Source organism: Fukomys damarensis, unplaced genomic scaffold, assembly GCF_012274545.1.
Source record: "Fukomys damarensis isolate Sample0158 unplaced genomic scaffold, DMR_v1.0_HiC HiC_scaffold_1, whole genome shotgun sequence".
Taxonomy (NCBI): Eukaryota; Metazoa; Chordata; class Mammalia; order Rodentia; family Bathyergidae; genus Fukomys; species Fukomys damarensis.
In genome coordinates this window covers 49,343,083-49,369,975 of record NW_022900913.1, presented here as the reverse complement: position 1 = coordinate 49,369,975, position 26,893 = coordinate 49,343,083, and the positions used below count along the sequence as shown (strand labels likewise).

The window sequence follows — 26,893 nt, the reverse complement described above, 5'->3', positions numbered from 1 at the left end:
AATTAGTGCTAAGAAGTGAAAAACTGACTGGAGTTCCAAATATGACAGTCATTTGAATGGAAGTAACAATAGAAAAGTGAAGATAATGGAGAATTAGAGGTAATCTTAGGGAGTACCAAAAATTTAAAAAAGCACGAAAGAAGTGGAAGTTAACAAAGGAGATCAAAACTGATCAAAGTGTTATTTGTTGAGAAAAATTTCTCTGTTAAAACTGTATAGGTTAGATGCTGCAGTGCATACTTGTAGTCCCAATCATTTAGGTGACTGAAGCAGGAGGATCGAAAGTTTGCAGCCAGCTTAGGCGATGTAGTGAGACCATGTCTCGAAACAAGATTTAAGAAGGGATGGTGATATAGCTCAGTGGCATAACACTTCCATATTACGTGTGAGGCCCTAAGTTCAATCTCCAGCACCACAATCAAACAAACAAACAAACAAATAATACCTTCCAAACATAGCTGGATGAAATTTCTGCAAGCTTTAGGAGCTTCTTTTGACCACAACTCTATGTCAATATCTCCAGCAGTAGTTTTCAATAAAACCTGCAAGAAAATAATACACCATTATATTACAATATCATTTTCATTGACAATTACCAGAACAGCTAAGCAATTTGTAGCAGTCAGTAATTATTTTTTACTTTTAGAAGAAATAATTTGAAACTTTGGCCTTTGTTGCTATACTCAACAAAATCTTAAATATTTACTATAGCTCACTGTACATTTAGATCACTCAATATAACATTTTCAGAAAAAGCTTAGAATTTAGAAAAAAGTATACCTTTTAATCAGAGCAAAAAAAAAAAAAATCATTCATTTAAAAACTAGTAACAGGTTCCAGTGGGAAGAGGAGGAAGAAAAGAATAATAAAACTAAAACCCAGTAATACAAACTTGTAATTAAGTTTTTCATTACAACACTTCCAATAAAATTGGTGCAACAAATTCAAAAACTAAAAAAGCAATGACCCCATCACATTATTATAAGACAATTATTTACAATTGCCCTTTTACTCTACCATAACATTTAAAATCATGTTATTCCTAATTTACAAATGGGAGAAGTGAAAAATAACTACACTATGGTAGATTTTTAAATAGTTTTTTTTTTTTACCTCTTAAGGAAATATAAAAGAATTAGAAGGATGCATGATTTTCTCAATCCATTACAGTTCCTTCAGCAAACAAAATGGGGGGGGTGTTGAACATCTCCCAAGTCACAGCTTCTATGCCAGACACATCACATATCTTATTCCATTTAATCCGCACATACAAAGTAGGCATCATTAATCTCGTTTTACTTATGAAGAAACAGAGATTCTCAGAAAAAGTGTCTGCCCAAGGTCTCATAGTGAATGATTTCAGCTAAAGGTTGTCTGGCTATAAAGAATATGTTTTTCTGTATTATTATACTGTTGCCATGTTTTCCCTACTACACTGGTAAAGCAGTCCTTCAAGCTCTAAGGTACTGCCATAGGTCTCAAAAGAAATCGTCAGGCTGCCTGGGTCACAATGATTTGAATAGTGAAAAATGAGTACGACAAATGCAATCTTGTATTGGCCAAATTGAGCAAGAATAACACTAACCCTAACTTGTTTTAACGTGAAACAATATTAAAAAGAAAAGTTTTGACGCTGGATGGTGAAAAATCAAGACAACTTGATTCACATTCCCCTGGAAAGTAAAAACATTTTCAATAAAGAGAAGCTGGATAATGCCCTTTATCTCAGAACTTATCTGGAACAACACTATGTAATGTCTTCTGCTTTTCCATTAGGCCTGATGTACATCCCAATCTCAAAAATATATTACAAAATATATATCTATAAAACAACTAAAAAGACAAAGTCCTGTTCTTCTTCATTATTTCCTTGTGCACTTAAAATGAAGCATTTTTTAAAGGGAATCTATACATGTCTTTTTTTTCTTTCTAACCCTAAAGCAATAATCTCTAAACTTTTTGTAAGTGTGTAAACTTATTAGCAAAAAGAAGATGAAAGGGAGTCAAAGCAAGGGCTTGAAACTCATATGTCCAAAATATGTAGACTTAAATACATGCACCATTACATTACTCTAGTAGTACAAGTGATACAATATAAGAATTTTATAAGATTATATAAACACAGTAAAATAAATTTAATTTTTCCCAAATATAACATTTAATTGAGGTATAATTCACATATCAAAAATTTCACCCTTTTAAAGTGAATAGTTCAGTGTTTTTCAGTATTTTCACAGAGTAAGCAACTGTTGCCATGAATTCCAGAATATTGCATTATCCTAAAAAGAAACTGTACCCATTAGCAGTCACTCCTCATTTCCCCTACCCTTAACTCTGGCAACCACTAATCTATGTTCTATCAGGATGGATTTGTCAACTGGATATTTCATGTAAATGGAATCACATAGTATGTCTTTTGTCTGACTTCTTTCACTTAATATAATATTGTCATAATTTCACTTTCAAATCATAATGTTGCTTTCAAATCACAGAGGTCTGTCTTCCTGTTCTATACACTTAACATTTAAGTGTCCTGAAAAAACAATGGGTTTATACTTTTACTGATAAACATTTCAAGATAGATTGCCACTAGCAGTTACAAATAGAAATATGTACTTTAAACAACCTTTATAATAATTTCTAATTTTCTGACAGATTTCCCCTGCTGAAGCATCAGATCTACCATTTTATCGTGGTTTGCTTAAAATTGCATTACTATTACCTTCAGTGTGGAATTTGTGAGATCTGGTTTAGTGAAACTAGGTATCATGGTCTGTAAATTCATCAGCCAGTCAACAAGAAAATTACATCATGATGCAAAAACTGACCAAGCAAGTGAATAAATATTCATGATCTTTTTATATGTAAAACATGGCACTTAGACAATGCAGGAGAAAATAAATGCAAATATGGTTTAGAACATCTCCTGAGGTATACACTCACTGGCATAAGAGCCACTATTGTAAAGAGCAAGCTAATGCCTATCATCCCTTACTCCACAGGCCATGGGATCAAGCTTCCCACTTTCAAATACTAACACTTCTACTCACTAGCTCTTTCACATTGAGCATGACCTCTCATAGTGACTCAATTTCCTCATCTAGTCACAGGGATATCTGATTATTATTCTAATTACTGGACTTTTCCTGAGCATTGTAAGTTAACATGTCCATCCTACAATTTTCTTTTCCTTCCTTCCCTCTGTTTATATATATACATATATATATATATATATATGTATGGCTGGGGGCACACGGGGGCGGGGCGCGGAAGGATCCAGGCGGGTCGTGCGGCACCAGCCCCGGTATATCTGTCCTCGGTCCCCGGGGCCGCCCCATTCCCCGTCCTCGCATCACGATCTTTTTCTTACACTACCGCAGCGCCGTCACCGCCTGCGCACTCCCGGCCATTATTTATATATGTTTTATATATATAAAGATAGGTAGATAGATAGATAGATAGATAGATAGATAGATTTCTCTCTGTCTTAGCCACAGGCTACTTAGAAAAAAAAGAATGCCTATATAGTTGGGTCACCAGAGTTTCTTAATCTTTTCATTGATAAACTACTGAATTAATAATAAAAAAAGGACATCCTTCCTTCCTCCTTTGGCCATGATTACTTTATCTCTTTTGTAAAGCTTACACATAGGACAACATAGTAACACTTTATGTTAAGTGATCAGAATGTGTAGAAATTTCATCTTTAATGCATTACCTGCTATGCTTAAGAAAATTTCTATCAAGTGCCACATTTCTGTGTCTCATCCTTAAGTGCTAGCGTTAAACAAAACAACACATTTAAAAACAGCATCCAATGTTCAACCACTGGTACCATATGTCAATTACCAAATTGATACTATTTTGTAGGCAGCTAAGTTAGAAATTAATATACAGTCAGAGAGGAACTGGGCTCTTAAGAAAAAAAGTCAGCAGAAAAATAAAGACATCAGAATTGAGGTTAGAGGCATATCTGAAGAAGGCCGGGCTTCAAGACAAAGACACAGGCCTATATGGCTCCCTAAAGGATAAACAATAACTTGAGATTATATTGCAATTAGCACCACCTGGCCTAATAAGTTCAGATAGGTATCAGTCACCCAGATGGGTATTCAAAGCACCTGGACCCATTCCTTCCCAGAAATGCTTTTGTCCTTTCCATGCACCTGTGCTTGTTTCCCTACTGGATCAATATTAGCTAAGCAGCTATGCATTTTGTTTGTTTGGTTTTGTTTTTTTGAAATGGGCTCTTGCTAAGCAATTAAGGCTTGCTTTGGAGTTACTATATAGCCCAGTGTACCATCAAATTTACAGCAATCCTCCTGCTTCAGCCTCCCAAGTGCTGGGATTACAGGTGTCTGTCACCATGCCTGGTTTAGCAACGATACCTGTAATCCTATAGGTTGATGGTAGTCTGACCCATGTTGTGCCTTTGCTGTATAAATCACCCCAGACAAAGGGTCTCAGTGGCCACCCTATTTGGGAACCATCCTAGAAATCCAGGAGCTATTCTTCTCTCTTTATTTATAATAAAACTCTCTTAACTTCTTCGTTTGGTTTGGAACTTCATTCCTCGATGTTGTGGGACCATGAAATTGGCACATTTGACACCTTACAGGTTGGGAGTTATAGTTCTCCTATATCAATAATATGGTCTTTGAAGGGAAGAATTCGTTCCATTTCTTTCTTTTATTCTTTTTTTTTTTTTTTTTTTTTTTTTTTTTTTTTTTTTTTTTGGTACCAGGATCAAACTCAGGACTTTGCTCTTGTGAGGCAGATGCAGTGCCACTGAGCTAAATCCCTGGCCCTGTCCCATTTATTTCTTTTTTGGTACCAGAGATAGAACTTGGGAACTTGCGCTTGCGAAGTGTCCCATTTATTTCTAATGTCTCTGTATTACAGTGTGCCTAGTGTACCTATCAGACAGTGAAAATACTAAACAAACATGTTTTGAGCCGACATGTAACTGTAGCTGCTTTAAATTCCTTTCAAGCTAAAATCTTTGCCATACTCTATAGTGCAGAATTTTAAAGTTTTAGCATCTTCAGTCATGCTTATGCTAAAAAAGGTCCCAAACCATTTTCAGAAGAAAATTTAGATAAACCATGCCTTATGTTCTCCTTTGGCCTGTTTCTGCTCAAAAGAAAATATTCATTACAATCTGTAATTACACATTTATTTGCATAGATAGCTGTTCAATATATATTTCACTCAACTGACTCTATGATAGTAAGGATGATGGTAGATTTTTCTTCCAGTATGTCCCTGAAACCTAAGGAGTCTAGTATGTGCTAGATGCTCCATAAATAAGTGTTGAATGAATGACTTTCTATTCAGAAACTTATCCTTGTTAAAGCTTTTCATCTATATGACTATGTCAAATTACACTCTAGAGCAGCCATATCCAACCTTCAGCCTGCCTTTTTTATTACCTTTTAAAAATGTTATAATAAAAATATTAAAAGGAAGTTTTATTACTTATATATTATAATAACATTATATCTTTTATATAAAGACAATTCTACACTCAACAAAAGGGGGGGGGTTGTTGCCTAAAGTAAGACAAGTAAATTTGCCCTTGGCCAGTGGCAACAGCATAACCTCAAACTCACAGATGTTTAATACTTTTCAGAAGCTAAGAAAAATATAGTATTAATTCATTCATCCCCTATTCTTTCTTTCAGTACATATTTGAACTCTTCATACTATGTGTTAGACACTCTTCTAGGTATTTGTCCTTATATTTCTATTGTATAAGGGGATGAGAAAGAGAGGATACAATAAACAAATAATAGACACCACAGAAAAACTAAATAGGTTAAGAGGAGCAGAAAGTGCTGGAATGCAGGGCATGATTGAGGCTACTTCTTTGAAAATATATATGAAAGCCCTTGTTACATGTGAGCAAGTATAACAGCACACTAGAAAGAGGAACAGCCAGTTTGAAGGTCCTGGTCTGGTAGAATCAACAATCTCTTCTAGCTCTATCAATGTTTAACATCTGGGATTTTGGAAATATGAGGAGTTAGGTAGTGAGTTTGTGGGATGGGGTTTGGTGAGAGTGGGGTAGGGTGGGGATGCTAATCTACAATGCTTAAGAAAAGTTTGAAAAACAAATAATTCAGAGAATTGTACTGCCCAAGATACTCACTAAATATTTCTTGCTGGTAACTACGGTATTTTTGTTTTGCTTTCAAGTCGTCCTCAGTGAAGAAAAGATTATATAAAAGACTTACGATAAAATCATACAAATTTGTATTTTATATAAGTGTAATTTATTCTCTAAATACATATATAATACATATATATATGTTCATATATATATATGTATTATATGCATGCATAGGATTGAACATAGGGCTCTGTGTTTGCACATTCTCTATAATTGAGCTACACTCTTAGTCCAACTATATACTTCAGTCTCACTACCTCCTCCATTGTGCTTGTTCATCACATTTCATATATGATATAGCTTGGCTTTTGGTCAAGAATTCTGGTGACATTTATTTCACAATTGATTTCTTGGCCTCAGACTGTATACAAACACTTTGGATGGGAAGCATCATATCTTGCCATGAAATCATCATACAATCAGCTCCCATTCTAATGTAGTAACACTGCCCATAACCCGTTTTCTTTGACAATTCATTTTATAGCCAGCTCAAAGAGAAAATGTTTTTCCCAACATTCCCAGCTGCACACTCTTCCGTTCTCTCCAAAAGTACACCTATCAGACATATCAAAAGGTTTTTCTTGCATGTCTCCCAAACTAAACTATAAGCTTTTCCAGGGTAACAACGAGATCATTCCCCATCCAGCGCTGTATCCCTAGCGTCTAGTATAATGCCCGGTGCTTAGCAGATAATCAGTGATTGTATAGAGGATGAAGAGTGATCTCCAAATTAAGCAAAGAATACAGCATACTCAAAAAAGCATTTTCAAAAACCAGTGATACTAGTAGACGCCCGCATGAGTTGAATGAAAGCAGGAAACAGGGTTGGGGGAAGCTGCTAATCTTCTCCACTTCAGGACTTTTTCAACTTTACACTGAAAAGCGCCAACGTCAGTGTATTAGATGCAACACTGTCCCTAGGCGGTAAGGTCCACGTTTGTTGATCTTTCCAAAGCCAAAATGCCTGAACACACCCCCTCCCCCAATCCGGGAGCTCTCACTCCGGGAGCCCTCACTCGGGGAGCCCAGGTAGCCTGGGTTAGGCTCTCACCTTCCCATTGGTGGGAGGCTCCTGGATGTAGATGTTGCTCATCCTAGTCAGTGGTTCGGACTCTGCTTCTTATTCCCCAATACAAGCGGACGGCAGAAGATACGAGGGCAAACCGGTCACTAAAGCTGTCCACTTATTAGTACACGACTCCTGAAGTTGATAGTCTGGGAAAGCTTCACTCAGATATCTCTCGAAACAGGGACACCAAACACTACCGGGTACCAAAGCTAGCCCCTCACGCACGCCGCCATGTTGCTGCCGGACCTGAACACCGCTAACCCCGAAAACGGGGATTCCTATATCTTACTGGAAGCAAGAAAATATTATAAAGTTCTCATAACTTAAGGTAACTTGCAACGTAATTTGTAACAATATTAAGAGGAGCAATCCATAAATTTTAGTGGTATTTGCTTCACGTGTCTGCAGGTCGTACCCTCCCCCCACAAACTGGCAATAATAGTTCAGACCATGCGCAGTCTACAATAGGACTCGTGTGGAAACTGCATCCACGGATACTTGGTTCCGTCCTCCCGGACATTTACAGCGTCGTTCCCTGCAGTGGAGAAAGCTCTTTGAGGCGGGTGGTGGAGGCCTCTTTGAGCTTTGCCTTCACAGCCGGCCGGAAGCAAACGTATTTTCGAAAGCTCCAAGCTCCGACGATCCCTCTTACCAGCGTAATGGCAGTCCCAGGTGAAAACTAATGGCGGGACCGCAATTCCGAGCGAGGAAGGGAGCAGATCGGGAGTGTATGTAGGACGCGGTGGGGCAGGGAGTCGTACCTGAAGGTATTAAGGCGGAGGTCTTAAAATGAACAGATTTGGTTGGTTTACATGAAAAAAATTTACACTACAAGACTGAAGGAAAGAAACCATTCCTTCCATCCCCTGTCATGTTCCAGCTGCACAGGATTATGGAGAAAGTGTGTAAACGGGAAGGAGAGAAGAGTGACGGGTTGGGAACTGCGGGCCTAAGAGAGCAAGCAGCCAAGAAGCACTGACTTTGATATAGCTTAAATATAAAATTTGAGGTGAGGGCACTTGGAGTACCCGGAAACCATGGCATTGTTTGTATTGAAAGTCCTAGCGACCGACCGCGCCTCTGCGGTTAACTTCTGGCTCTTGCTGTTGTATGCAATTGTGGTGTGGCAGTAGGCCGTTTCCTTTGCCTGTCTGAGCCTCAGTTACCATATCAGTAAAAGGACATTTGTTGAATTTTTTTTTTAAGGTTTCTTACAGCTTTCAATTTCTTTGTCCATAGGTTACTGAACCTAAAAACAGGCTAGTCTTCAAAATAATACTCCAGGAATGTTCTTGTCCATGACTCCCAGCCTACTGGAAGTTCTGGTAGGGGCAGACACCTCTTTAAAACAGCATTGCCTCGATGTGATCTGCAGAACAGTAGTTGTAGGAGATATTTTGAGAAATACACCATCCCCCAATTTGGAGATTGACAGTGCACTTTATTGTAGAAAAGATAATGACAAGTACTGTATTATGTTTCAGAATCCCTAGCTTTACTTAAACCTGCCTTTCCCAGTATTGTTTGACCAGGTTCTTTGTGACAGCCTTTTTCGAACCTTTCTACGGATAACTGTTATAGGAAGACTTTGTTTTTCTACCAATTGCAGTTTGAAGGGCAGCACATTTGGAGCTGTGAGATAGGAAATGTATGTTCTTAATAAAGAAGTGCATGCCAGACAGTGCCCTAAGTAGGCACTGGGAATATAGTGGTGACAAAGGTAGACACCAGTTGCTTTTGACAAGGAATTCATGAATTAGCAGTGAAGAGAAAAAACTTTACAGAAAATGGGAATAGCTATGGCAAGGAAAATGCAAAGCCTGGAAAACACCTAATAACTGTGTATGGGGAGGGGTTAGAAGGACTTTCCAGAAGTTGTAATGTTTAGGATGAGACCTAAAATACCTTGGAGAAGAGTAAAGTGGAGGAAGAGAGAAGATTGCAATTGGAGGGACTGGATGTGTAAAGAAAGAGCACATATGAGAAGAGTGAAAGAAAGATGTTTGTTGTAGATAGCACTTGGCATACAATTGGCAAAAAAGGGAGAAATTAAAGAGACAACAGTAGCTAATGTTTACTATTTACCATATTTCACTTGTCTTAGAGACTGTGTCAGATTTTATCTCTTAGTTTGAAGGCAGTCAGCAGTTAGTAATTCTGGAGGGTTATGATAATGCCTGGCCAAGCTCTGGTCTCATAAAGAAAGGAAAGAAGCAGATAGGCTGAAGTCACATTTTTGATGGTAGAATCGTTGGGAATTGGCTGTTGATTCAAGGGGGGAAGGTAAAGGGGAAAATGAGATTTACTTAGATTTCACTGTTAGAAAATCAAATGAGACTAGTTACTGATAAGACATTAGGAGTGGGGGGATAATGATGACTTCAGTTTGGAGTTTGTTGAATTTAATCAAAATGAGAATGGAAACATCTAACAGCAAGGCATCGTTTTCAGTTAGAGAAGTTAGAGTTGAAGGTGTTTTTATGAGGTGTCATTAAAAATATGGTGAAAGTTAACTTTTTTTGAAGATTCATTATAGTGAAAGACATATGCCACTTTCTGAAGCAGTTCTGAAAATCCTCTTGTCTTTAGTTTGCTATAGTAGCTGCCTTGAAGTCCTGAATCCATTCAAAACCTTTACCTTTTGTGGCCATTTTTACTTTGGAAAAGACCCAGAAGTCACACAGTGTGCTATCCAATGAATAAGATAGATGAAGACACACCATAACAGGAACCTGCCATTCTTTTGGATGACTATTGAAACCATCATTCAACATAGTTTTGATCATACTTCCTAAAGACACAAAAGAGGACTTCCAAAACTGCTTCAGAAAGTAGTAAGAATGATGGGGTAAGTGTATTTGAAGTAAGTGGAAATATTTTGAAGAAGATTAATGGTAATGTATCTTCTACTGTAAAATTTTTAAAAATTTAAACATTCACTATATTTTTACCTCAGTTTATAGGTGTCAACCAATAGGAACTAAAGCCATCGGGAGTGGATCATTTTGCTCAGGTGGAGGGTGTGGAGAGTGAAGGGAAGGCCTGTGAGTGAAGCCTGGTGAATAGCAACATCTAAGGCCAACAGACGAGGACAAGCCTATGCAGTAGATTGCCTTGGCACCCTTATATGCCAGTAAGCATAATGCACCCTGCACCCAAAATTGACCCACACACTAGTCTCAGAACTCAGGAGATTGAGGCCAGGGGATCAGTCAAAGCTCATTTGTTGTCACTGTTACTTTCACTACTAGAACAGGCTTTTTTTTTTTTTTTTTTTTTTTTTAAATCAATACAGAAGATTGAATCCAGTGCCTTCCAGCTGCATTCCCAGCTCCTTTATATTTTGAGACAAAATCTTCCTAGGTTGCCCCAGCAGGACTGGAACTTGGAATCCTCCTGCCTTGGCCTTTCAGAGTACTGGGATTACTGATGTGTGCCACCACGCTCAGCTTTTGAGCAAGCTTTTTGAGCACCTATGTGGGACTCAGTGGTATAGGCTGTGCCCTTATAAAACTTTGTGGGCTAGTAAAGAAAATGCACTGCATGAAAGGACAAAGGTGGTTTTTAAAAGCCATGTTTGAAATTCCCTTAAATGTAGACTAGTTTTAGAGATATATTAACCTTCTTTCAATTCAAAATAATTCCTTAAAGTATAATAATCTTAAATTGTGCCATTAAGCTAGATGGCAGAACACAAATAAACTGTTTAAACCTATTGAAAGTAGAGATAATAGGTATGATGGGTGCCATAAAAAGTACAATGTAAGCACGGTTAGCAAATATAGATGTGGAAAATGTTAAGATAATTTCTTGGATGATTGATTCAGACAGTGTGTTAAAGGAAAATAGGCACCATAAAGTCTTTTGAGGTGATTTTCAAGGAGAACAAGTATTATGTTATGCTCTTTTATTTTCGGTATAATGGATTCAGCCTGGCATTTTTTGGGCTAGTTCTGTTAGTGATTATTACAAGATATGACTATAAAGTAATGAGGGTTTTTTCACAAACCTCACATAAAAAAGAACTTTGTCTCTTTTATGATCACATGCCACAGCCATATAGCATTGTGTTAGCTTAAATCATTATGTAGGTAGCACAATGAAATTTTGTAGACATTTAGAAAAATCTTAGACTCTTAGTTGTTATTATTAGCAAAATGATATTTGAACACAGTTTTCAATGAAGCTTGCTTTCTTTGGAAAATTGCTTTTTCCATTCACAGTTGAAATTAGCTCATTTGTTGAAATCATGTCAATAATCCTCTATTCTCCATGAAGAGTTAGCATGGCACAAGTAGCAGTATATGTTACTGATGTGGTTGGCATAATTCTTTTGGTAGTTTCTTCAGCAAAGTTTATATAGTCAAGCTAGTGAATTGTCACATCATTCCAGTTTGGCATACAAAAGTGATTAAGACTGTATACATTACCATAGCATCTCAGTAATAGAAGAATTCTAAAATACTACATCCCATTGCTTTTTACTCCGAAACTGTAGTTTATTTCTTTTCTCCCTAGTTCATTCTACCCACTGCTGTTGAAATAATTTCCCTCAATCATGTATCTGATTCTGTCATTCTTGGGAGACAGGAACTTAGTTTTAAACTTATGTCTGTGAATTCTGTAAATCGCTTCCAGCCACTTAACCTTTCTGTAGCTCAGTTTTCTTGTGCCTGTGATGAAGCAGTTGATTCTTAATCTTCTAGATGTTTTAAAGCCAGCGCTCTCTCCCCCGCCCCCTCAATGAAATGCATACTCCACTCCTGAGAGTGACCAAATAAGTTACCCTGTCAGTTCTTTCCACCACTCTTCTCTTCTTGTGCATACTCCTATGGGGCAAGAAAGGTGAACTAACCTCTCACGTGTTTTCCTACCTAGGTTCCTGTGTTAGTATTATTCCTCTTTCATTGTCCATGCCTACCTTTCCCAGTCTTTTAGCTGAAAGGTTTTTTGGTTTTTGTTTGTTTGTTTGTTTTTTGTTTTTTGTTTTGTTTTGTTTTTGAGACATGATCTCACTATGCAGCCCAGGTTGGCCTTTCCTCCCGCCTCAGCCTCCCCAGTGCTGAGATTACAGGCATCTGCCACCATGCCTGACTTTTAGCTGAAAGTCTTGCCTTGCACTTTTTTCATGTGTATTAACAGAACTATGTGTCTTTTATGACGTGGCACATTTTTTAATGTACTGACTGTTTTGGATGCATTATCCTAAATAATCTAGTGTAACATAGCTCCTTTACTGAGGAATTTGACTTTATTCATCTTTATGGCTTCTCTAACATCCAGTGCAGAGTTATATGTATAATAAATAAATATTTACAGCGTTGATCACTACAATTGTTGTTGAACAAAATATAGTGTTAAAGTAAGCAGACTTAGCTAGACAGTAATCTTGATTCTGCTTTATTAAATAATAAATTAAATTTTTTCTTATTTTAAAACAGGTAATACCTATAGTGTTTTTCTCTTCCTTCATAGACAATTTTGTGAAGCAAGTAGAAGACAGAGTCTTATGCATTTACTTAAATGTTAGCTCTTTCATAGCAGTTGTTTAAACAGATCTTTGATATTTTTACTTTTACTCCACTTTTTGGGAATCAAATAATTATGGAGATATTTATAACTGTTAAAACATCTGCCCTTTTGAAATATCTGCATCAAGGAATTCATGTAGCCTATTTTTTAAATTCACAAAAAATCTAATTCTATTTCTACTATGTCTTTGTACAATATTTGAATTCCAAAGAAAGATATGTACATATAAATTATTAATCTAAATCAGTAAGAAATTTCAAATACTTGAAATTTTGCATCACGTTCAACTTTTATAGGATATATATAGATATAGATATAGATATTATATAGATATTAGCACCTATATGGTATAAGATCTAGCCACAGTTTAAAGTTTACAAACTCAAGAAATTGTTGTTCTGTTTAAGGATCCCCAAATTATTTTAACTAAAACCACAATGGAATAACCGTATGTAAAACTTGTTTTGAAACAAAAGGAATCTAGTCCAAGCCAATTGAATCTAATCAAATTAAAAGTGGAAAGCATGCATCTTGTGACTGAGACGACTGCAATTACTAATTACTTAATACAAAGACAATTTAGTTGCTTCAGCTGCTTACTTTTCAGTTTAAGTGATTATACAAAATATTTGAGTCTAGAGAAAACTTATACCGTTATCTCCAAAATCCAAAATGGACAATAATTAAACTATAATACTAAGTTCTTAGCATCCCTGTTAAAGTTCCCAGTGATTAAATTACTGACTTTGAAAGCATAGATGATATAAAATTCCAAGGAACTCAACTTAGGTCAAATGTGACGGTTTAGGATTCCCTTGGGGACGACTGCGACCTGAGGCAGCTGTGAAGGTCTCCTTGCCCTTCTCTCTCTTTTTTCATTTCTTTTTGTCCCTTCTTTCTGATCTTCTCTGATCCTTCTCTTTTCCTCTTCGGTCCTACCATTACCTTCTGTGCTACTTTACATGGATTTAAAAAGTGCACAAATAAAGTAAAGCTTGAAGAATTTTGACATATATTGTACATTATGTGGTAAAATACTAATGATGGACCTTAGAAGAAAGAAAAAAAGAATAATTGCAATAAAAATAAATTTCTTTCCTGTTTTACAATGACAGTGTACCCTAAGCACGGTTCTACATCTTGCTTTTTTCTCTTTATCATCTATCGAGATTATCACAAATCATTAAAAACCATCTTCATCCTTTTGTACTATAATTTATTTTGTCATATTGTCAGTGCCATATTGATAGATATTTAAATTATTTACATTATTTTATGATTACAAAGAGTGCTGGCCAGATGTGGTGACGCACGCCTGTAATCCCAGTACCCGGGAGGCTGGGCTACATAGCGAGTTCTAGGTCACTCTCAACTACATAGTGAGACCCTGTCTCAGAAAAAAAAAAAAAAAAAACAAAAAAAAACAAAAACTGCTGTCATGAGTAGCTTTATATATGTTAGTATATATTAATGCAAGTAAATTGGGAGGATTAATTGCTGGATTAAAGCAGAGTATACATTTAGTTTTGACAGATTATGCCAGCTCAGCTTTCCTTTCAGTTATGGTACCATACTAATTTATACTCCTGCCAGCAGTGTTGAAAGGAGTATCCTTTTCCAACACTGCCTTCAACCTTTTTTAATCTTTGCTACTCTGATAAGTGAAATGGAATCCCAGTGTAGTTTTTAATGTGCATTTCAGTTACTGTAATTACTACTGAGCATCTCTTTATATGTTGTCATTTCTTTTGCTTGTCTGTGAACTTTCTGTTCAGATCCTTTGACCCCCCCTTTTTTTTTTCTCCTAAGGTTATTGATTTTTTTTCTCTAAATGATTTCCTGGGTTTTACCCCATGGAAATAATTGTGTTTTGTTGATTTTATGAATTGCACATTTTTTCGCAAGTATTCAAGTGCCTTTCTGTTTCTTTTGGTGGATTTGCCATTCAGGCTTCTTCCCCCCGTGGTCAAACATATGTTTTTCTTTAATGGCATTTAGATTGCAGGTCATGATTAGAAAGAAAAACTTTGATGGGTGCAGATATTTTACTCTGAATAACTTTACCGAACTTCAGAAATGAATAGAAAAAAGAACTGTATCTTAGTTACTTTATTGTTGCTAGGACAGAATACCCAATACCTAAAGTTAAAAGAGGAAAGGTTTATTTTGGGTCATAGTTTGTAGAGGTTTCAGTCCAAAATTGGCTGGCTCCAAGGAAGGGTGGCATAACAGAGAGCCTCTCAGAGGAGAAACAGTTCATGGAAAAGAACAAAGTAGCAAAGAAGTCCAAGCTACTTTATTCTTTCTGCCCCTTTTATACAGGGTAAGTGCCAAACCAGTCAGTGGACTAATTTAGTAATCACACGCCCTTAATCCCATCATCACACACTCTAGATCCAGCCAGCTCTGAAAAAGCCCCACCTATACCACATGAGGCTTTCGGGGGACATCTAGACATAAGCCATAACAATATAAGAGCCTAAATTGGGGAAATGAGTAATTTAGCTAACTAAGAGCCTCACAGAATAGCCTTGTTATTTGGTTGATATAGATTTCAAGTACACTTGTATTAGGCAGGGCTCTTGTGCCAAACAATAGAAAAGTACTGGTTAATTTAAGCAGGAAGGGAAGATAACAGAGTTTACTGAACCTAAGAGGAGGTAGAAACCAATCAAAGGAACCCATATCCAAGATTTGGCATGATCTTGGTTAGAATTGCTGCTGCAGGTGACATCAGTGCACCTAGAAGCTGGTTTTCTAAAGCAAAACAAACTGGTCCCATTTCATTATGTTACTTGTCTCAGATCTGTGGTGTTATTTGTTTTGGATTCAGAGTCACAGATGGAAGCTTTCACTTGGCTAGACAGTCATGAAAATTAAAAACAAATGAAGCTGAAATCTTACTTTCACCAAAAGCTGGATGATAGGGAGTTATTGTATTTGGAATTCTTAATTTTTATTTTCTTTACATATAAAAGTCTCAACTTTATTAAAGAAGGTGACCTGCCCAGAAACAATTTCATGTTTTGTTCATTATAAAAACATGAAATAGTTGTGTGATGAGTTTTATTAGTGCTTTTTGTCATTAATGAGTTCAGTTCTAGTGTATATGGAGATGAGATTATTTCACATGTGTCCATAACATTTTTAGTCTGTTGGAGGAGCAGTAATAGTGCATTTAGCAGTTTTGTTCAGCATCTGTAGTTTCTATGGAAACAGGCTTAACATTTATCCAGAGCTTGTTTTTCTTCCAATATGCAGTTATTTTCATAATGGAAGAACCTCAGATTATATTAATCCATTTTTATTCTACAGTAACATATACATTCTTATACTAGCAGTAAAAGCCATGGTTTGTGAAGGAAGTCAGAATGGGGAACAATACTCAGCAAATTTATCTTTGATGCACTTAATAAATAGGAACCTAATTTTTAAAAATAGCCCACTTTTACAGGCTAATTGATTTAAAAATCCACAGGTACTACAATAAATATGGTACTTGACCTTTAAAAAGACCTAAAGTGTAGACTTCCAAAAACCTAGTTTGTGCATTGTTATGAAAGGGTAGGAGGAGAGTGTAGACGTGAATTTGATGAAAGGTTGTATCACCAGATGCGGATGTGTGCTGTTCACAATACTGAGGTGAACTAAGGTTGCTGGAGATGTTTTGAATATGTGTGTATGTTTTGTATATTTCTAGGCAGCTCACATCAGCTGGATCCAATTTTCTACATTCACTTAACTTTTCCCCCGTGAAAGTTACTCCATTATTCTGTAATGTTATCAGTTACATTAAAACAATATTTGCATTTTTAAAACAAGCATTACAGGAGAACTGCTTTTATTAGAACAACTCAAAAGTATATTGAAGAAATAATTTAGGATTAGGGAAAAATAGTGTTTTAACTTCTTATTAAAAATTAGTTTGAAATTATTTCTCATGTAAAATGAGCATTTCATATTATGTACTACATGTGTTTTGATATATTATTGCATTGAAATGATATTTCTATTTGAAGGGTTTAGAAGTTAGATATCATTTATTAAGGAAATAGTATAATACTGATCTGGGGCTCTCAATAGTTGATTGACAACACTATTGGAAGTTCAAATTACTTTTAACTACGTATGCATACAATGGAATAGCATTTAGTCACAAAAAATAAATGCAATTTTGATACATGCTATAATATAGTTGATACTGGAAAATATTCTGCTAAGGGAAATAAACTGTATTCAAAAGGACAAATACTGTATGATTTCACCATATCTGTGGCAAATCTTTAGAGTCAGAAAGTAGACTAGAAATTACCAGGGGCTAGAAAGATGAGGGAACATGCATTTATTAAATGGGTACAGTTGGTGTTTGGGATAATGAAAATCTCTTAGAAATAGATAATGGTGTACAACATTGTGAATGTACTTAATGCTACAAAATTATATGTTTAAAGGTGACTAAATGGTAAACTTATGTAAAATAGAAAAATTAGTTTTATTTCATCCCTAGTATTTTTATCTTCACAATTATTTACATAGTGCTGAATTTACAAGAGTACTGTAAATATTTGTAAAAATTTGTTAGAATTCATCAGAGACAATTTCTTTTCTCGTCAAAATTTGAGCATTGAATTTGGGTATTTCTTACAGTATGTAGCAATTACCATAAATGTTCTGAAATTCCATCAATTCCCTTAAGAAAGTTAGAGTTGTTTTGAAAAACATTTAACTTATTTATCTACATATTAAATTTTACATATATGTGGCGGTCCAGCCGTCACAACATGAACGTACCTGAGTTGGGGAGTGAGGATTGAGAAAGGACAGCACACTCAATAGTGTGGAGACAAGAGGTCCGATTTATTACACAGAAACAGCTCCTTTTAAAGGCAGGCCAACAGGAAGCATCAAGCAACTATTGTTATGCAAAGACCGGATTTTCTTACTCTTACAGAGAAGATCAGATCTTTGGCTATCTCCGGGTTCCTCCCATCACAGGGTCAAAGAACAAACAAATTTAACAAGGTCCTTGAGCCTGGTGTGGTGGTGCACACCTGTAATCCATAAAACCAGTCTGGATTACATAGTGAGCTCCAGGTCAATCTCATCTGCATAGCTGAGACCCTGTCTCAGAAAAGCCAAATAAACAAACAGTCATAGATTGTATCAATGCCTCAATGGTAGAAGAAGTTATTTTTCCAATGTCAAATGTCAGCGGGCTATGGCCGGCTCCCACACATATATATGTATGTGTATAATTATTATACATTAGAGAGACAGACCAAAGTATCCTGAAATTTCTTCCTCAGTGTCATAGAATTCCTGAAATGTTTAAATTCTTGACCATAATTCCTTGTTTCTATTTAATCAGGAAAAAAATATGTTCTTGAAGTAAATGTTAAATAATTTGAGTAAATTGGCTTGAGTAAATTAATTTTTAATAGTGATAGTAATTGGTGTTACTAAAGTGAGTTGTAGATAATTTTTATTTTTTCTTTTCAAGAAATTTTCTTAAAATGTTCAAATAGGGGTCTGGGGATTTAGCTCAGAGGTTCTACCACCTGCCTTGCAAGCACAAGGACCTGAGTTTGATCCCTGGTACCAAAAAATAAAAAATAAAATGTTCAAATGGGAAGGGGAACAAGGGTGGGGGAGAGGGAAAGGAAGGAAGGGACAAGAAAAAGAACAGAAGGAAAAATGGAAACAAAGCTTTTGTAAATAAGGAGAGGAAGGTTAAAGGGAGGGGAATGGGAAAAAAAGAAAAAGCAAGATATATCATGTGCAGGTATAAATTCCCTATGATAAATGTTATATATATCTAAAATAAAATTTTAAAAATTAGTTAAAAGAAATTTTCTTACTTTTGCTTATGATAAAGTTATATTTTTACAAATATGTATTCCCTAAAATGTTATCCAATTGTATTTCAGGTTGCAACAAGGACAATGTCAGAGCAGGCTGTAAAAAATGTGGCTATCGTAAGTACACAAAAAGCAACATTCTGTACATTGCTCTTACTAGAAACATTGCCTTTTTGAACATATGCCTTAAAATCCTGTTTTTAGAGGCCCTGTGTATAGTCCTTTAGCCCTAAGCTAAAGTGTGTAGCTGATTCAAAAATTCTCACTAGCATTAAATATTCCCTTTTCTTCGTTTAGGTAAACCAGTGGGAGATAGCTACGTATCTGATGACTAGAAAAGAGTCATGAAGTAGAAATAATAGTAGGATTTAAGAGTTTGAGGAAATTATATTCACGTGTGTGGAGTATGTGTGTGGTGTTTTATTCCTTGTTTTCCTGGACACTAGATGAGGAAATCAAGGCATTGAGTACTACTCAGCCATAAAGAATGAGAAACTAGAGACATTTATAGCTAAAGGGATGCACACTGAGGTGATACTCTTAAGTGATATAAATAGGACACATGTGTAAATACCAAATAGTTTCTCTAGTGTGAGAAACTGAAAGTGTCAATAAGGACTAAAAGATATAATAGATAATGTGAAATAGGAAGAAAAGGTGCAAATGAAGGGGAAATGGGAGGGGTAAAGGAAAAGAAAGATGGGAATGGAATTAACATGAGAAAAAGAAAAAATGGAAATAAAGTCTTTGTAGCTGGGGTGGTAGAGGGGTGAAGGGAGGGCAGGGGAATGGGGAAAAAATAACCAAAATGGATTACATAAAGGTGCAAATTTCCAATGATGAATGTCAATATATTATATACCTTAAATGTACCAATAAAATTAATTAGAAAAGAAAACTATTTTTGAAGATTTTATATTTCTTGAATTTATTTATCCCTTTGTATAAAAGTTGGTCTTAGTTACTTTGTCTTTAAGACATAATACCTGATATCCACAACTCTATAAAGAGGAACAGTTTATTTTGGCTCAGTTTGTAGAGGTTTCTTCTATAATTGGCTGGCTGTAAGGCCCAAGGGCATGGCGGTAGAGTCCTGCTTATCACAGGGTGTGAGGAAGCAGAGATGGGTATCAAAGGAGGAGAGAAAGGGATAGACCTTCTGAGGCCATGCCCTCCCAGTGACCCACTTTCTGTAACCAGGCTTTATAGCTACTAATCAGTGGACTAGTCCCTTGATGAGAATCATGCACCAGTGGTCCAAAGCCCAGACTATGAGCACATGAGTCGCAGGGGGACATCTAGATATAGACCATAGCAAAGTTTGATCGATCCCAGAATTCTGTTCATAGACAAAAACCAATCATTAATCTTTTTTTTTGTTTTTTTTTGAGGCAGAGTCTCACTATGTAGTTGAGACTGACCTGGAACTCACTATGTAGCCCAGGCTGGTCTCGAATTCGCAGCAATCCTCCTGCCTCAGCCTCCCCAGTGCTGGGATTACAGGCGTGCGCCACCACGCCCAGCCAATCATTAATCTTAATTATGGTTAATATAATGGGATGAAAAGGTAAATTTAAGTATGTGTAATTATATGCAATTTATGTATTTATAATTTGAAATTTCATGCTGTAAAGAAATATCATTTCTCTAGTTAAATGTAACAGTCCTAAAGCTTTACTAATAGCTATTTGCAACAGCATTTTCAGTTTTTTTTTTTTAGTTTTTTTGGAGACCTGTATTGTTATGAATACTGCAATTCATTGAAGCTTTTTTTTTTTAACAAAGTAAGGCTGATTTAACAAAAAGATTTCTGTGTGAGACTATAGGATAAAAGAGCACTCAGCGTGTGTGTGTTTCCATCAGAAAGATACAGTAGGTCCATGGCAAGAGAACAAACTACATGCAGCCAAGCAAAGCTCAAACCTGGCTCAAGGGAAGGGTGCCCAAGTAAAAAGTGGGTGCATAGGTGCACATACTCCTTACAGAAGTGAAAACTAAAGAATAAACTTGTTTGCAAGAAATGAGTAAAATGAAATATTTTATGTTTTTGAATTTGTTTGCTTCATTTCAGTCACTGGTCATTTACATATTTCCTTTCTTTATTCAAGACTAGCAACCTGCAGATAAAAATGCCTCAAAACCTAGGTTGTAATTCCCTGTGTACTGACATCTATCTGTTTATCTAGTTGGTTGTTTTTTAATCCAAGACTTCCAGGAAAGCAATTAAATTCGTTTTCTTGAAACAAAATATTTGTTAATCTAGAATCCTTGTTACTATTTTATTTTAAATAACAATTGAAATATCTGCAATAATGAGAATTTGAAAAGCCAAGTCAGTAGTTTGAACATCTTTCAAAGTTTATTTCTTTCTGCTTTATTATTCAGATCTTATTTATTGTACTATTTCTAATTTGTCTCCTATTGGGAAAATTTAGTTATATTTCTGTTCTCTGTTAAAGTTGTATCTCTACAGTGGATAGAGATGAAAAGTCTTCTCCATTTACAAGTCTTTGTAATAGAAACTATGTATAAAAATTAGTTTATCTTTTACTTTTTATTTATTTTAAAGTTAACTTATCTTTCTTATCTTATCTTTTATTTATGAGAATCTTTGTATTGTATACAGAGAAGAGAAAGGCAGATAAGACCATTTGAAATGGTTTTAATGCCCCAAAATATGGGTAATCTTCAGTTAATTAGAACAGTAGTATCTCTTTTTTGTTATGAAATTATGGTATAAACTATATTTTTAAAAATTTTAATACTTGATTAAAAATATTTTTGTTTGTATATTTTAATAGTGGATATATTGTAAAAGGTTTCAAGTTAAATATGTTACTAAATAACACAGATCTGTCTTTTTCAACAACAGAATTTTTTCCACAAAATACTTTATACCTTTATAGAAAAGGATTATGTCTAGAGAGAATTTATTTGAATTTTCTGGGGCCGGGGATTTAAATCAGTGGTTTTGTCACCTGCCTTGCAAGTGCAAGGACCCGAGTTTGATGCCCAGTACCAAAAAAAAAAAAAAAAGAATTTTCTGAAGTTGGCAACTTACAAAAATACCTAAGAAGTACACAAGACACTAACTTTTTCCACAGACTACTCAGGTAATTGTGATCTGATTAAATAGCTCTGTACGATAGACTCAGTAGTTGAGCTTTTGATCCCAGCACCTAGAAATAAAAGTAGATACTTAAATACCTTTAAGATTTTATTTAACTTCCAGATGCTAATTTTTTAAATTAGTACATTTTAGGTATGCAGTACAGTTACATTCATCATTGGGATCTTGTACCTTTACATGGCATATCTTGTTTCTTATATTTTCCCCATTCACCTGGACTTCCTTCATGTCCTCCACCCTTCCCTATTTATAAATACTTTGTTTCCATTTTTTTTCCTTTTCCTGTATTTTTTTCTTTTCCCTTCTTGCCTTTCCCCTACCCCTCCCACTTCTACTCCTTTAGACATTTTCTTCCTATTTCACAATATCAATTATACATTTTCATCCTTATTTCCACTTTTAGTTTATCACACCAGAGAAACTATACAGTATTTACACATGTGTTTTCTATTAATTTCACTTAGGAATATGTCCTTAATGAGCTAACTATTGATGCAGAGTACTCACATAACCCCTTCTTTGCCTGTGAGTCTGCTTATTGGTGTTACGTGTTTTTTCTGTGTGTGTATACCCCACCCACATCTCAAATACCTTTTCTATTTTTTATAATTTGTTTCTTCAAAGAGGGACAAATTGAACTACTTACAAAGAAAACCGAGTGCATAATTCTTCTGCCATTAAATCTCAAGTAGAAATCTGTGAGAGCAGTTTTTAGTTGACAGTCATGAGGGGTGGGGAGACATTTAGGGTGGAACACTATGATACTTATTATGTGGGGCTCAGTGATTATAAACATCTTATAACATGTTAAACATGTTATCCTATAGCACAATGGAGAATTTTCTGGCCCAAAATGCCAGTGATACCCCCTTTGAAAAGCAGGTACCTTCTCATTGTTTTAGAGTTTTGCCCTATCTTTATAGTTTTCTTGTCAATGCCTAATTTGACAAGAGCTTTGTAAAAACAATTCATTTAAATCAAGTCTTTCCAAAAGTATAGCTTTTATTACATAGAAGCCATCCTTTTTTTCTAGATTCTTCTTTTATTTATCTAAGTGATATTTAAACAAGTTTTAGAATAATCAATAGCAGACCCTTGACAAGTAAAATATCAACTAGTGGAGTAAAATATCAACTGAGCTGAGCTGAGGGAAAAGTGACTAAAAAGATCCAATGCCAGGAGAAGCAAGAGTATGCAGCATCACATAAGCCACAGGAGCAAAGATTTTCAAAACAGGAAATTGTCAGATGCAGTCTGTAAGAAATGAATTGAAAAATATTCATTGGATTTGGCAGGTAGGGTGCTTCTCTAATCTTAGCATTATCAGTTTAATTTAAGTAGAATTATAGGTCTGAAATAAACTAGATTCCAGTCTGAAGAGCAAGATAAAGTAGAAAACGTCAATATAGTATCCATTTTAAATAAATTTACATGAGAATGATAGGAAACATATTTAGTAATGCTTTAAAGAATATGGATCTTTTTTTTAAGTTACAAGATTTTGATATAGATCAAGAGGTCATTGAAGGAGATAGTTACAGATATCAGTTGAAGGAGAAGATTAAGCGTGTTCCTCTAAGAGGTATGGTAAGGGTACCCCTTGAGCTTGAGGAAAACTCATAAGTATAGATATGTTTAGGTGTGGAGACAGAAAGTAGGAGAAGATATTGCCTGGTAGTAATAACAATTTGATATCTGTGTCAGGATGCAGAATTGTCTTTATAGTGAGTGAGTTTGATGTAAAGGTGTGAGAAAAGGCAAGTTTAAAAGGAAGAAATATTGGGGCAAAAAATTGTAGAGATGCAAGAGTGGCAGGGGAGGTAGTGTGGCCATGGAATCTAGAACATCAGTGTTGAGAAGAGCCATCCAACGACCTAGGCTGTCCATCCAGTTTTATGTCAGGGCTTAGGATAGAGTTTCAAATATCTCAATGAGTGAGGCTGTTCAACTGCGGGGGAATGGAGAGTAAAGGAGTGCAAATGGAAAACAGTGTTGAGAAGCCTCAAAAGTACAGTTAGTAGTACCAAGGTAAAAGGTGATAACTATAGAGAAATATCCTCATGGAAGAGCCAAATTTCTTTTAAACAAATTTTTCTTAGAAGGGAGCATTCTGCCAACAGGTGGGCAGTTTGTCTACCAGGGATTAAATGTTTCAGAAGCTACAGTAAAAAGACTGGGAGAGAAAGTTAATGATCAGGTGAGTGTCACTCACTTACTCACTCCTTGCTGGGACTCAGTATCCACACCATCCAATTAAAGGAGGAGATATTTATTTTGCCTCAAAGTTTAGGAGTTTCAGTCCCTACATGGTCGGTGGCATTGTGGAAAGGTGTTGCACAGAGGAGAGCTGCTCATGTCACTTGGTAGCCAGGAAGCAGAGAGAGAAGGGAGGAGCCAGGGAGGGAAATACGCCCTTCCAAATCATTCCTGAGGTGCCTGTATCTTTCAACCAGCCTCCACATCCTAAGAGCAAATCAACTATACTGCCCTCATGATCTAGTCACCTTTCAAAAGCCACACCTATGAGCACATGAAGCTTTAGGGGGGCATCTAGATATGAACCATAACATATGATATATCTCCTTTTGTATCTGTTTTTTCCCACTTAGCATAACATTTTTAAGGCTCATCCAGGTTGTGGCATGCATTGTAACATTTTTTATAGGTGAATAATATTTCATTGTATGAATATACCATATTTTATTTATCTATTCATCTGATATTTGGTTGTTTCTACCTTTTCGCTGTTATGAATAATGCCGCTCCTATCTGAATTCCTGTTTTTCATTCTCTTAGTTATGTACCTAGGAATGGAATTACTGGGTCATCTATTGGCGTTTTAAGAAACCACTAAACTGTTTTCTACAGCATTCTTACTCTAGTGTAAAATATGCTAAAACTGTACTCCCAATTTCTCTACATCTATTTTTTTAATTCTATCTATGATAATACATATATTTGATAATGGGCTATGATTCCACATAACTTCTACAACTCCTGGAATTTCCTGAGTGTTAGGGTTAATAGGAGAATCTTTTGTTATTCATAGCAAGTCCTTTTCAACCAAACCTGAGTTTATTCTAATAAGCTGACTCTTGCTGGACCCCTAGTTAGCTTTAAGATGGGGGCTAGTTGCCAGAGGAACCAACCATATGATTTATAAGGTTGGAACTTTCAGGCCTGCCTTTAACCTTCTGGGGCTGGGAGAAATGAGGGGCTAATAGTTGACCTCACTCACTGATTGTCAACCACTTATTCATGCTAAGTAAAGGAATCTCCATAAAAACCCCCAAATTAACCTGATATGTGGCACACACCTTTAATTCTAGTGGCTCAGAAGGCTGAGGTAGAAGGGTCACAAGATCAAGGCAATGCTGGACACCTTAGCATGACCCTGTCTCAAAATGAGAAATGGTAGGGTTTGTAGCTCAGTGTTCAGGCCCTGCCTTCAATCCCTAGTACATAAAACCAAACAAAACCCATGAACTACAAGGTTTGAGACTTTCTGGATAAGTGAACACATTGAAGTGCTGAGTATGCCATATGCAGAGAGAGCCTGGACACCACAAGCTCTTCCTCACACTTTTCTCAAAGCATTTCTTCCATTTGGCTGTCTCAGAGTTATTTACATTATAACAAACTGTTCATAGTAAGTAAGCCGTTTACCAGAGGGTTTTTTTGTTTTGTTTTGTTTGTACTAGGCATCAAACTCATAACCTTGAGCTTGTGAGGCAGGTGCGGCACCACTAAGCTAAATCCCCTGCTCTGTTTTCCTCAGTTTTGAGAGCTATTTTAGCAAATGACCAAACTTGAGGAGGGGATTGTGGGAACTCCCTGACTATAGCTGACTATAGCTGACCAGTCAGAAGTATGGGTGGTATCTGAAGTAAAGAAGTCTTATGGGTCTGAGCACTTAACCCATGGGGTCTGTGCTAACTCCAGGTGTTGTCAGAAATGAATATAATTGGTGGATTCCCAGTTAGTGTCCATATAGTTGGAGAACTGGGTATTGGTGTGAAAAAACTCATACATTTGGTGTCAGAAATGCTGTGAGATTTCAGACCACCCTAACAGATGTGAAAATGTATTTCATTGTGGCTTTGATTTGCATTTGCCTAGTAATGTTGACTTGTTTGTTCATGTACTTACTGGCCATTTATATTTATTTTCTGTCTATTCAAGTCCTTTGCTTTTAAAACTGGTATATTCTCCAATACTATGACCAAATACTCACCAAAATTGACTTAAAGGGGAAGGATTTGTTTTGGCTCACAGTTTCAGAGGTTTCAGTCATTGGTCAGCGCGTTGGATTGTTCTGGGCCTGTGTAAAGGAGGAAGAGAGTTGCTCACCTCATGGCAGTCATGAAGCAGAGAGGGAGAGAACTCAAGAGGAAGGAGCCAGGGAGCAGATATAGTTCCTAAGGGCATGCCCCCGTGACTCACTGCCTTTATCTGGGTCAGTCATGGTCAAGAAAATCAAAAAGCCAACACTGAAGAGAAAACTTGATGTGTATGCATAAAGAAATTAGCAAAATACTGTAAGTCCTAAGTTTCTATCAATTGTAGGTTAAATAAGTGAATATGATTTTTATACAGTGGAACATTACTTGTTAGGCAAAATAAAAAAATCACGTCTACTTATGTTAACATAGATAAGTCAAAACACTGAGTGGCAGAAGCAACCTACAGAATGATAGGTATAATTGCACTTATTTTTTTAAATGAATAATACATTTTGTGTGGGAATAATAGACACAAGCATTAGTGTAGCTATTTTATTTTATTTATTTACTTATTTTTTGGTACTGGGGATTGAACTCGGGTCCTTGCACTTACAAGGCAGGCCTCCACACCACTGAGCTAAATCCCTGGCCCCAAGGGTGGTTATTTTAGAAGACATAAAAACAGAATGGGATTGAGGAAGTTTCAAAAGGTAATGTTAGCTTTGCCACTTCGTGGGTATGCACACAAGCATACATGTGTGAGCTTTTCTTTAAAATAATTAAAATGAATGTAACAATGTTAACAGCTGAGTGATATATTTATAGGTACTGATTATATTATTTCTTGTACTCTTTCAGATGTTTAGATTTTTTTTTCAGCTTTAATTGAGTTTATTGTTATTTTAGGGA

At 36.0% G+C, this 26,893-nt stretch overlaps 2 protein-coding genes across 3 annotated transcripts in view; one reads left to right on the top strand and one right to left on the bottom strand.

Moving 5' to 3' along the window:
* Window positions 1-7,672, bottom strand: part of Cwc27 (CWC27 spliceosome associated cyclophilin) — a 179,321-nt gene extending 171,649 nt beyond the window's left edge. Inside the window, exons 1-2 of the mRNA XM_010637238.3 lie at window positions 7,224-7,672; window positions 446-542 (exon numbers count right to left, since the gene is read on the bottom strand). Coding sequence (XP_010635540.1) covers window positions 446-542; window positions 7,224-7,265 — 139 coding nt within the window. The 5' untranslated portion in view covers window positions 7,266-7,672. The remainder of the gene's footprint in view (window positions 1-445; window positions 543-7,223) is intronic.
* A 64-nt stretch (window positions 7,673-7,736) lies between these two features.
* The window catches only part of Srek1ip1 (SREK1 interacting protein 1), a 46,875-nt gene continuing 27,718 nt past the window's right edge, over window positions 7,737-26,893 (top strand). The window contains exons 1-2 of one of the 2 annotated variants that reach the window (XM_010637237.3): window positions 7,737-7,913; window positions 18,701-18,748. In XM_010637237.3, coding sequence (XP_010635539.1) covers window positions 7,901-7,913; window positions 18,701-18,748 — 61 coding nt within the window. In that variant the 5' untranslated portion in view covers window positions 7,737-7,900. Of the gene's footprint in view, window positions 7,970-18,700; window positions 18,749-26,893 lie in introns of both variants that reach the window. The other variant, XM_010637236.2, reaches the window with a different exon arrangement.